The sequence below is a fragment of the Notothenia rossii genome (genome assembly GCF_949606895.1).
Source record: "Notothenia rossii genome assembly, chromosome: 4".
NCBI classification, from domain to species: domain Eukaryota; kingdom Metazoa; phylum Chordata; class Actinopteri; order Perciformes; family Nototheniidae; genus Notothenia; species Notothenia rossii.
In genome coordinates, this window is record NC_136902.1 from 34,150,940 (window position 1) to 34,163,957 (window position 13,018).

At 42.9% G+C, this 13,018-nt stretch overlaps 1 protein-coding gene across 1 annotated transcript in view; it reads left to right on the forward strand.

The window, feature by feature from the left end:
• The first annotated feature begins 926 nt into the window (after positions 1-926).
• The window catches only part of LOC307036900 (copine-9-like), a 140,557-nt gene continuing 128,465 nt past the window's right edge, over positions 927-13,018 (forward strand). Inside the window, exons 1-2 of the mRNA XM_079677528.1 lie at positions 927-1,574; positions 3,472-3,512. Of these exons, the coding sequence (XP_079533654.1) occupies positions 1,495-1,574; positions 3,472-3,512 (121 nt within the window). The 5' untranslated portion in view covers positions 927-1,494. The remainder of the gene's footprint in view (positions 1,575-3,471; positions 3,513-13,018) is intronic.

The window sequence follows — 13,018 nt, forward strand, 5'->3', positions numbered from 1 at the left end:
AATCAAAGACTATGACATTTTTTGAAGAACTGCGTAGATTAGTAACAGTGACCAAATGTAATTGAATAACTGACACACACACACACGCACGCACACACGCACGCAAGCACGCACACACACACACACACACACACATACACACACACACACACACACACACACACACACACACACACACACACACACACACACACACACACACACACACAGAGGGAGGGGATAGAGAAAAGCGCCGTGCTGTTGCCGGTGCCTCCTGTTCAGTGGCGTTTCTATATGTATGTCTGATGCTTCGATTAATTTTAAACAGACAGTTCAACAAAAGGATACCCTAATAAAATGCAATTTTATCATTTAAATATTGAATTGTTCTCTCTTAGTAAGATCCCATTTTCAATCAAATTGCGGTCTTACCTTGACTTGAAGATGAAGTCCTTTTGGCTGTCCTTCTGGACAAAAATCTCTATTACTTGTTTGTAAAAGTCCTCCTTATCTTCTTGTAGTTTCAAAAGTCTATCATAAATCTAATCGATAGATTTATGATTCGAAAATTATAAAAGTAGGGTAGACATGTGGATATTATCCGGCTGAACAAAATGTGCATTTATCTAACAGGTACGTTTCCCACAGATCTTATTTTGAGCTATTTTCTAAAATCCTATGGAGAAATCTCATTGCTATTTGTGGAGGGAACCCATGCGCAGCTTACTTCCTGGTTTTGGGACGCGTCTCTCTCCTCCTATTCACACACCAGACTTTTCGTGGCACACGTACTTACAGCCAATCAGCTCTGAATTATGTGAGATGACGTATGGTGGGGATGGCAGCACTCTGCCCCTATGGTCATAATTTCTTTGCCACACACATTAAATACTCTGAGCATACGCAGTGTAGTTTTTACAGTGACCGTTCAGTGAGAGGGAGGGCATGATCGGGTTTTGTCCCACATGGCTCTAAACAGCTCAATAGGCACACACTGTAGACACTAATTAGAAGAACACAGACTAAAACAGCAATGTACAGACGAATCAGATGATTAAACATGATCTTAAAATATATTTTAGGTATTTTTTTATTTATTTTTTGCATTTTTTTGTAATCATTATTTTTAATACTTTCTGCTGACACTAGATGGGGCTCTGTCCCACCTGCCCCTAATGACCAGTCGCCACTGCTCCTGTTGGCTGCGCTCTCCTCCGCACCGGGCGGACACCGGGAGCGCACCGCGAACACGCCATGAAGGATGAATGAACTTTAAATCTGCCTCTCAACTTTCCCTGCCTCCCTCTCTCTCTTTCTCTCTCCTTCTCTCTCAGTCCGTTTATTTCTCTCTTTCCCTCCTCCGCGGCTCCCGAAGCGAAACACCAGAAGAAGATTCTTCCACAATGGATTTACTGCAATCACGATCCTATTGTGAATGAATGATCAGATCTTTTTTCTTCTTCTTCTTCTTCATCTTCTTTTTTCCGCGGATGCTCATTAGCGTCGCGGGTCGAGATGATGGCATCAATAGGGGAATTCGATCCTCTCAACACCAGAGTCCCTGCAACTAAAATAGAAGTTACCGTTTCGTGCCGGTAAGGTCCAACTCATACAAATTCATACAGATGTGTTTATTCACCAAACCCAAATTAAGAGCTTGGATCACTGGGAAAAACCTGTCTAATACGAAATTCAGATTGACAAGCAAGCGAGATCAACGTAAAATAAGTTAATTATGTGTGTGTGTGTGTGTGTGTGTGTGTGTGTGTGTGTGTGTGTGTGTGTGTGTGTGTGCGTGTGTGTGTGTGTGTGTGTGTGTGTGTGTGTGTGTGTGTGTGTGTGTGTGTGTGTGTGGATGTAATTTCCTCTTACTCTAATGTAAAACATGTTGAGGGTAGTACAACCAGATGTACACCTTCTTTTTTTTAAATACACATTTTAAATGATTTCTTTTTGTAAATTGTCTTTTTTCTTTTTGTAAATTGTCCAATTTGCTTGTGTAAACCAAAAGACCATTTTTATTAAATATAGGGATCTATCTATCTACCTATCTATAATGTATGACCTTTTATCCCCCGGTGCCCTTTGCTCTCAGGTAAATCCCATCAGTTGTGTCCAATATTCGCCAAAGAGATAAAAGAATCCCATCAATTGTCTCCACTTCTGCTCAAGGTCCGGCCAATGAGCCAGTAGAATACCATATTTACGGACATGCATGGTTAACTATTGATGTTGCAGGTGAATTCTAATAGCATCAGGTTATAGATTATCTAATGCCTGGTGCAGGTCATAAACATATGCTTATAACACGTCAGGGGTAATTATGGTGAAATACATTGTTGATATTGATTTTATCACCCTCGTAACAACAAAAACAGCCCTGGTGAATGTACTCTCTCGTGCCAGGTTGCTTTGGCTGAATGGTCGGCTGCTCTGCTGACTAACTGGCGGAGCAGTGAAACTCCGTCAGGGTTTTTGTGGACTGTCAACCTGACTGGCTCTTCAATTCAACACATGAATTATGAATACCTGCCGCTCCCCTATAGTCCCTCCTGCGATGAGACAGACTTTAAGTAGTCAGACAACCTCACTGTAAAGGAATGGTAGGCTACACGGTAAATGGTAAAGGAAGTCTCCAACCCGGCAAATGAAAAGATTAAAAATAGTGTCAGAGGGTTTATTCATGATTATTCCTGGCTATGCTCGAGAGATTATTGTGAATGCACAACATTTTTCTATCCACTTTACCTTTTGTAAGATGTTGAGTCAAACAAGAACCGATGCTACAGCCAGCAGCTTAACAATGTAATATGTAAAACCTGCATTCAAAAAATTATAAACCAGACCTATTTTATATATCGTTTGAGCGTTCCAAACTCTTTTCAAACCTGGAGAAATCTATCATTTTAAGGTTGCGATTAATTTGGTTCCCTGAAATGTCGTATCAACTTTGTGAATGAGTCATGGTTGATAGTTTATTTTACATTTTTGGAACTTTTCCAACCCTAATTTATTTTGAAAGATACATAATGACGTTTTACAGTCAGCATTTGGTTATCTTAGCTCGATATAAAGACTCAAGGGAAAAGTTAGCTGAACTCTGTCTGAATGCAACAGATTCTGAATACCAGCCCCTTGCTGCTCAGTAACTAACACTGAAACCACCATTAACATTAATTACTTCTTCATCTCCCTGGGGGTTTTCATCAGCTTGCAATGGTAACCTGCAGGAGTCTCATTTATGTGGCTTACTATGGCTTTGCAGCACAGTATTTTTTAGATTGGAGTTACACAGAATAAGTTAGGGAGCAATTTAAATCTGCCATGACCTAACTCTCAGGGGCTTAGCTGGGACTTTTCAAAAACACTCAAGGGAGCAGAAAAGAAAAAAATTGAATATAGGAAATGTTAATGAATTAATACATTTTCTCAAAATGAAAAAGAAACTCTGAATGGATAACTGTTTAACTTTCTCTTCTGCTGTTTCCACAGGAGTCTGCTGGATGTGGATACATTCTCCAAGTCAGATCCTGGTATGTATGAAGTATTTATGGTATTTAACGCTGCCATTAATGAAAACATTGATATTTTTTGCAGTTATGATTTAAGGAATGAACTATTTATTCCCTAAATAGCCACTCTATATATAAAGTTTTCCTTTCTCTTTTTTTAAAGAGCATTTGTTGCACACGAGAAAAAGCATTATGATATAATGAGGGGTGTCCTCTGGCTCTTACACTGATAAGAAACCAAGAAGGTCAGAGCTATCGACGGATGACAACTAAAAGAGTAAAGAGGGAGAATAAAGAACAAGGGCAAAACTAAGGAGGGATTGAAAAGTCAAGGTTGCATAAAGGTCAGGATTTGAGAGTGGCTGAGCTTGTCAAACATTAAGAAAAATGACGGGGGAAGGGATTAAGGGAAGGAATATGGCAGTGAAGATGGAATAAAATGTAAGGGTTAAAAAGCCTGCCTCTGTATACCCATTATAGCTGTGGCCAGTAACCACTGATAACCTTCTAATGAAGACATAAGGCTGGTTGTACTGTTGACATTTAGTTCTACAGATCATGTTTTTTCAAGTTTTAGGCTGTGTATGATCCTAGAATAATTACATTTTCATCCTCAAGGTTCTTTATTTGTCAAACGAACATAGCTACAGTTTAGTTATGTCGATGAAAATCCTTAATCCTTATAGTAAAACCCAGTATAGAAAAGACTACCAGAAGTACTGTATGTCTTCATGGAAACCAGAAACAAATATCAATTTGGTACTACGACTGCCACAGCAAAAAGGGACTCTTCATAATCCATTACAATCAGGAAAAGAACAGCCTGTTATTTCTTGCCTGGACTTTTTTCTGGCCTCTTTGCCTATATAGGTTGAGTTTCTTTAGGAGAGAAAACAAATACTACTCCTTTATTTGTTTATTTTATTACATTTTTCTTTTATGTGTCTAGTTTTCTATCAAAGTAAGCATTTGATAATTCCTTATTTGCATGTATAACTATGAATTCTGATAACGAATAGTAAAACATATGTACCCTAGTCACCTGTAGTGTCTTTTGAATGCCAGAAATCTCCACTTCAGCAGCATTTATTGACAATAAACGTTTTAGTTTAATTCCTATATTCTGAAGGTTTTTACAGGGGGTATTTGTTCATATTTTCTTCTCTTTGCCGGAAGTAACCCGATTTTCACTCCACTAGTTTATTACAATGAGCATCATAGAGAAGCTTTACAATATTCATTTTATTTTCAAAGTAAAACATTTTTCTCAGTGGAGATAATAAAATATGCAAAGCCAAGAAAGGCAGTTTTAATACGTAAACAGCTATATGACATTAAATCAACTCAAAAAGCATGGTGCAGGCTATCAAAGTGTTCGTTAGAGAGTGAAACTGGGACAGAAGATGTTCGTAGATGCAAAAATTACAAATGAAACTTAACTGCCAGTTACAAGTGATCAATTGATGCACTTCTCAAGTACTGTCGTGAGGAAAAACTGCCTTCTGCTCCAAATAAATCCATAATAATAAAACAATCATTTTAGATTCAAAGATGCCTCTGAACACATTTTTTAAAGAGACAAGAGTGTAGAAGAATGCCAAGAAAATGCATTAGTCTAAAACTTGGTGACAACAAGACTGTTTGCATTTGTTCCTCCGCAAAAAACTTCCAAAGGGCAAAGAGCCATGTACAGAACATTACGGAGAGTGCCTCACCTGACAACCCTTACTGCTCTGCTTGAGATTTTTGGTTTTTATCCCTTCTGCCCTTATCCCACTCAAGCTTTCAACCAACTGAAACTGTCTGAACAGAAAAGCAGTGTGGTACCTTTGAGAGCCCGTTAGGTACAACTTTCTCAGACAAATTGTACCCCGAATCAGCACGACGGTATTGCTTTAAAATGAATTACACAAATCACGGCTGCAGAGCACAGCTGTCTAACTCGGTGACTCGGTGATGGTGGTTGAAACTGGCCGCAGATGTGAGTGCATGCCTGAGGAGCTACAGACAGGGAGAATTGGTATATGAGCCACCTTGTATCACAAAAAAGCTTCCCACCACAGAAAAGTGGGAAGGTAAAGATTCAAGGTAAATTTTTAAGCATGCATAGTCTTATTTAATTCTTGCATTTGCATGCAAACTAATTAAGGGGCCAAACTTAATTATTACTATTAGTATTCCAGCGGTTGAATCAACATATTCATTGGGCGAACTGAGCCAAGTCAATTTACAGAGAGCCAAAGACCATCTTGCTCTACCTTGTATCTTTCAGAATGATATTATAGCCTACTGTGGATGATACAAACTTAGCTGATCATCGAAGCAACGTTGCATTGAAATGCCAATAAACTATATATAACCCAACACTTGCTGAATCCCTTCATCATTAACCAAACAAAGAAAAGTCTTTTTTTTAACTGTCGCTATTGACGGTGTGACGATTATCACTGACCAATTTCTAATCCGTGTGTTGAACTCCTATTTGTAGCATTGGGTCAACTCACAAACTGGTCCAAGGTGGTACCACTATTCACAATAGTCCATGGTATTTACCAATGGGAAACCAATAAGGAGCAGGTCGAGCTAAGAAGCTGTGTCGTACCATGCATTGGAGATACAGCTTTAGACATTAGCAGTGTGGGAAAGGACTGTCAATCGGTATAGACTTAATGTAGGCTGCTTGGCCGTTATTGTGAACCCCAGCTGGGAAGTCAAACAAAGTGTTACGGTGAGTGAAGCAAGCAGCAAATGCAGATAACGCTGAAAATGCCTTTATTTCAAGCATAATATAGACAAACGGAACACTCCCCGGTGAACACAGTCACCAACAAAAGACGAACCCACACTGAACACAGGAAGATACAAGACTAAATACAGGGAGGGATAATCACAAGGCGAGAAACAGCCGGGCAGGGGAGGAGAAATACAAGGGCGACAGGTGAACACAATTAGACACACCAGGGAAACTAACGACAGGGGAAAAACACAGGAAGAGGGACCAGACAATATACAAGGAGAAAAACACCCATAACCAGACATACAAAACTACAAACGTGACATAACATGAGAATCCTGACAGAACTCCCCCCTCAAGGGATGGATTCAAGACGTCCCTAAAAAACCCCACAAAAGTCCAAAACCTCAAGCAGGGTCGGTGGAGGGGGTCCGGAGGAGGGATACAAAACTAGGGCCACCAGGGTGGGTGGAGGGGGTCTGGAGGACGGGTTTTGGGCTGACAGCCCAGGAGCAGAGTGGAGGGCCCGGAAGGGATCTCGGGCGGACGGCCCGGGGCAAGGCAGAAGCCGAGAAGGCAGAATCCATGGAGGGGCGAAGGCCACAGCGGGCGAACTCAGGGCGCCGAGCAAGTGGGCGAAGGCCGCGGCACACAGGGGGCCGGGCTCGAGGGTGCAGACCGCGGCTCTCAGGGAGCCGAGCATGAGGGCGAAGACCGCGGCACTCAGGGGGCAGGGCTCGAGGGCGAAGCAGGTGGCGATAGAACAACTCCGGAGGACGGGCAGGAAGGTGCTGACGGGACAGCTCCGGAGGCCGGGCAGGAACCGGAGCCGGTGGGACAGGCTTCGGCAGGATCCCCCATGGAAGAGGACCAGGAGTTGGCAGGACCCCCAGCGGAAGAGTTGTCGGCGGGACCTCCAATGGCACAGGACATAGGGTTGGCAGGACCCCCGGCAGAAGAGTAGTCGGCGGGACCTCCAATGGCACAGGACATAGGGTTGGCAGGACCCCCGGCAGAAGAGTAGTCGGCGGGACCCCCAACGGGACAGGACATGGAGCTGGCAGGACCCCCAGCGGAACCTCCAACGGAACAGGACATAGGGTTGGAAGGACCCCCGGCAGAAGAGTAGTCGGCGGGACCCCCAACGGGACAGGACATGGAGCTGGCAGGACCCCCAGCGAAACCTCCAACGGCACAGGACATAGAGTTGGCAGGACCCCCGGCAGAAGAGTAGTCGGCGGGACCCCCAACGGCACAGGACATAGAGTTGGCAGGACCCCCGGCAGAAGAGCAGTCGGTGGGACCCCCAACGGGACAGGACATGGAGCTGGCAGGACCCCAGCGAAACCTCCAACGGCACAGGACATAGAGTTGGCAGGACCCCCGGCAGAAGAGTAGTCGGCGGGACCTCCAACGGCACAGAACATAGGGTTGGCAGGAACCCCAGCGGAACCTCCAACGTCACTTGAGTAGGGATTTGAGTGGAGACTTGAGATGGAACTGGAGAGAGAACTCAAGAGGGAACTCGAGAGGAGACTCGAGAGGGAACTCGAGAGGGGACCTGAGAGGAAACTGGAGAGGGGGCTTGAGAGGGGACTCGAGAGGGAACTTGAGTGGGGACTAGAGAAGGGACAAGAGGGGGGAGTAGAGAGGGGACTAGAGAGGGGGCTAGAGAGGGGACTAGAGAAGGGACTAAAGAAGGGACTAGAGGAGGGACCAGAGGAAGGACTATGGAAGGGACTAGAGGAGGGACTAGAGAAGGGTCTAAAGAAGGGATAGGAGGAGGGATTATGACTGCAGGGGCCGGAACCAGGGCTGGAACCATGGCTGCTGGGGCCAGAACTGGGGCCGGAACCATGGCTGCTGGGGCCAGGACTGAGGCTGGAACCATGGCTGCTGGGGCCAGAACTGGGGCCGGAACCATGGCTCTTGGGGCTCGGGCTGCTAGCCTGGACTTGCGATTCCCTCTCTTAGGAGCCTTTTGGAGGCTCCGTGGACCTCCAAAAGCCAGACGAGTTCCAGAGAACAGCTCCTGGACAGGAGCAAGAACTGGGGAAGAAGCAGAGGTTGACTCCAGACGGAACACACCGAGGCGTATGGTTTCAGGTTGGGAGTTGGGAGGCAGGGAGCTAGCATGCCTGGGGCTAGCAGGCCGGGAATCACACACGAGAGGAAGTCCAAAATCCAGCCAGGTAAGAATTTCACTAAACCTGGTTTCTCCATAGCCATCTGGTGCGCCTCAGCCAGAGCAGCCTCTCGCTGCTGAACTCCGGACGCCCCCCTCCACTTATCAGAGCAGCCAGCCAAAGAAAAGGAAAAACTGATTAATTCCAGCTCAAAAGGATCTGCTGGGCCCATCCTTGGTTGGGTTCGTACTGTTACGGTGAGTGAAGCAATCAGGACCCAAATGCAGATAACGCTGAAAATGCCTTTATTTCAAGGATAATATAGACAAACTGAACACTCCCCGGTGAACACAGTCACCAACAAAAGAGGAACCCACACTGAACACAGGAAGAGACAAGACTAAATACAGGGAGGGGTAATCACAAGACGAGAAACAGCCGGGCAGGGGAGGAGAAACACAAGGGCGACAGGTGAACACAATCAGACAATTAGACACACCAGGGAAACTAACGACAGGGGAAAAACACAGGAAGAAGGACCAGACAATATACAAGGAGGAAAACACCCATAACCAGACATGCAAAACTACAAACGTGACATAACATGAGAATCCTGACACAAAGACTACATGAGGAAAATAGGGCATGGCAGACAATAGGCAAAGCAAACCTGTGTCCATTACTGTATTAGAATAGAATAGAATAGAACCCTTTATTTTCATTATACAGGTATACAATGAGATGAGTAGAGCTACTCCTTTTTTTAAGGTGCCACCTTGAACTTCCAGGGGTCCTGACGGTTCCTGTTTTAGATTGTTCATGTGTGTGTTTTCATGTAGTATGATTATGTAAAGTGCAACATTATAGATGGCTATGTTCCTTCCATCTATCATGATTTGTTCTAACTGTTGCACATTAACTCTCAAACCAAGGGAAAACTGAAAGGAAGCTGACAGGCTTAACAACCCTCTTTCTGACAACATGTTCACTAACATAATTGCATAAAGTGGAAGTGGAAATTGCAGTAGCCGCGCTGCAGTTCTTTAACAGTTCTTTAATGTTCTCTGAACATTATCATCACAGAAAATCTAGAACTTCACTTTTTTCAACAAAATGTTGCTATTATTGTCTAACATTATTTGGACATGGGTCGGATACATAAGTTGGACCACCAACCTTTTAAACATTCTGTGAACTGACATGTCCACGGCCAAAGCTGCTCCCTTCTGTTTGCGTCCAGCTTTTTTGTGACCGTCCAGTCTCAGCTTTCGGATATTTGGCAGCAAAGTAACATGGGAGCAAATGCCATGACTGTAAAATGAGTGCAGTTTATGACAGGAAGGAAGTCATTAACAGAGCAGGTTCCATACAGGGGAGAAAACGGCCTACTCAATCAGTGTTTCCTTTTTCCACCTCTCATGTAAACCATTTAATCAAATTATACACGCCTAACTTGTAACTCTAAATATAGTTACTTCAGGGCCAAGAGACCAAAAATACACAAGGTTCAATGAGGACATTAAGAGTTTCTCGATGAGAGATTTGAGGAGTCCCTTTTATTTAAATATGTTGAAGTTAACTCTAAAATAAAAACATTACGAAAGGGATTGAAACTAAAATGGCAGCTGTGTCTTCCTAAGCTACTTGCCAAATAGCGAGAGGTAATTGAGAAACACAATAGAGATAAAGTCACTTCAGATACTAAATTGATAAACAGAAAATGAAACTGCACACATACACACATTACACCCTGCTGTTTTAACCATCACCAGGGCCAATTAAAGTGCCTACAACGCTCAAACAATTCAATTCAGGGTGGATGAATTTGACTTGGTAGACACAGGTCACTTGAACCCACTTCCAATTTAAGATAATTTGATCAATTTATCAATAAGTCAGTTAATAGAAAGTGAATCAAAAACACTTTTGACAGCTAATCCTCAGAAATAGTTCAAAAAGGTTCAAATAATGCATGTTTTTATCCAGTCCTTTAATACGAATATCGATTTGGTAGCGCTGATTCTCAAGTGAGGTGCCATTTAACCAATTCCAACAAGAAGGTGGAATAAGAATTACAGTCCTGCCATTATCTCTTGTGTCATGATGAGGTTCACGTAAAGCACGGTTAATGTATTATATTATTGAGGTGTCTCAAATATACGTCAATCAAGTGGCACCTGCTAACGGGGTGGTGGATGATAGGTTTACATCTAAAAACGTATTTTTCAAACATTATTATTTAAATTTTCTTTTTCTTTCTTTTGTTACTTTTTGTTTTTAACGGTCCGCGATTTACCCGCACCACACTCACGATCGACCGATCGATCGCGATCGATTGGTTGGCGACCACTGGTCTAATACATCTAAAATCATTGCCAGTGTTATCAGTTGCAAGTGTGTGTTTGTTGTCATAATGACGAAAACATAATAGGCAGATTTCCCAGTAATTATAATAAAAACGTAGCTCAAGCATTTATGCAACTGCAGGAAAAGCTGGAGGCCGGAAAAGAGTGAGACAGGTACTGTAGCGCGCAAAATTAAAAGTGGAACCGAGAGTGGTACGAGAGACAGAACGAGAGCAAGACAGACAGACATTACGAGAGCGAGACAGTTTGTCCCCGTACCACTGGTTGAAAACCACTGCTGTAGATCACTGCCGGTACGTGCGCTGGGAGCGCACCGTTTAAGTTTGAAAGTTGAAAAGTTTGTGTGTCTGAAACGCTATGTGATACAGTACAGTTTACACAGCACAGTACATGTTCTGTAGCTACTATTGCACTAAATGGTAACACTTGAATACGTTATGCAAATATGCAACTTGTTTGTTGAAATGTTAATAAATGGGAGCTTTCTCAAACAGCCATCTCTTTCCCGACAATCCCCTCTGTGCACGAACCCTTACATATGGTAATTAAACATTAAAACACCTGCGGCTTATAGTCCAGTGCGGCTTATATATGTACACATCATTCAATTTAGCTGCTGCGGTTTATATTCAGGTGCGCCTTATAGTCCGAAAAATTACGGTATATTGATTCTGACTCTTCTACATCCAACTCACAGGTTTATCATTGCTTTGAGAAAAAAGATTATTAATTTACCCCTTTTAGAAGTGAAGATATAGTCAATTGTTCTGGGAATGTCATTTTCGAGCCTGTTCCGAATACAGTTACGTGTCTTAAAAAACGTATTCAGATTACTTTAAGAATACTTTTGGAATACTTTATTTTTCCATAACAGATGGGTATGTTTTGGTGAACAGGAGACACTTATTTTACTCTTTTGATGGCTTATCAACAACTCAAACACAACATCTTGGTGTCATTCTGGACAGCTCCCTCTCATCTGCACCCCACATAAAAGCCATCACCTGGACTGCATTCTTCTCCAGACTCCTGTCTCAATCCAGCACTGAAGTCCTGGTTCATGCATTCCTCACATCCCGTATTGACTATTGTAATACCATGCTCTCAGGCCTTCCTATCAAACTCCTCAATAAACTTCAAATCATTCAGAGCTCTGCTGCCCGGATCATCACCCGCACCAAATCCTCTGACCACATCACCCCTTCCTCATCCGTCTGCATTGGCTACCTGTAAAATACCGGATAGACTTCCAAACCCTCCTGCTCACATTCAAAGCCCTCCACAACCTGGCCCCCACCTTTCTGGCTGACCTCCTACACCCCCTCTTGCTCCCTCCGCTCCTTCTCTGCTGGCCTGCTAACTGTCCCCACCACACGCAGTCACCATGGGGGCTCTGGCTTTTAGTTGCTCCCAAACTATGGAACTCTCTCCCCCTTCACATCTGACAGTCTGACACAATCACCACATTCACTTCCCTCCTCAAAACCCACCTATTCACATCAGCCTACTCACTGTAGTGCTACATGTCTCCTGTTTCCCAACATGTTCCCTGTTACAGTCCTCTTGCACTGTCTTAAACCTTTCCTTAGAATATGTTATGAATTGTAAGGTGTCCTTGGGTGCTTTGAAAAGCGCCTCTAAATATAATGAATTATTATTATTATTATTATTATTATTAATTATAATTATCTGAAACAATGTAATAACGTTTAAAACTTGTTCCAGTCACTTGCCCCATGCCTTCAGCAGCAGCAGGCAATTGTATCCCATTATGAAATGTCATCATTTCAACAATAAAGAAATGCTATATAAACGTTATCTTGCACATTTTATCTAACCATCTCCGTTTCTAACTTTCAATATATTTTAAACGAGATCTCTCTATCATCTGCGTGAAGGGGCGGGGCCTCACAGACACGCTGCATCTCTCTCTCTTTAAGACAAATGCTTTATGTATGATGCCATTTAAAATACCAATACTCAATTCATCAGCCAATTTTAAAATCTAGGCTTAACAAGTTAATGCACGTGATTGATCCTGGACCCTTACCGCGTTGAAAACATTTAATGTTAATAATGAATGTTACCAAGTTTGACCTACATTTCAATCAATTGACCGCAATAATACAAACTTTTTTTGCCATATTTGGAAGTTTTGATGTAAAAAATAAACACATGTATGCAAATGCACGTTACGATTCTTGCTTGTTCCAAAGTTTGAGAAAAACTTGACATACCATGGACTGTTTAGTAGCTCATTGAGAGCCCGTATCTATGATGATGAGAGTGCATATCTTCATG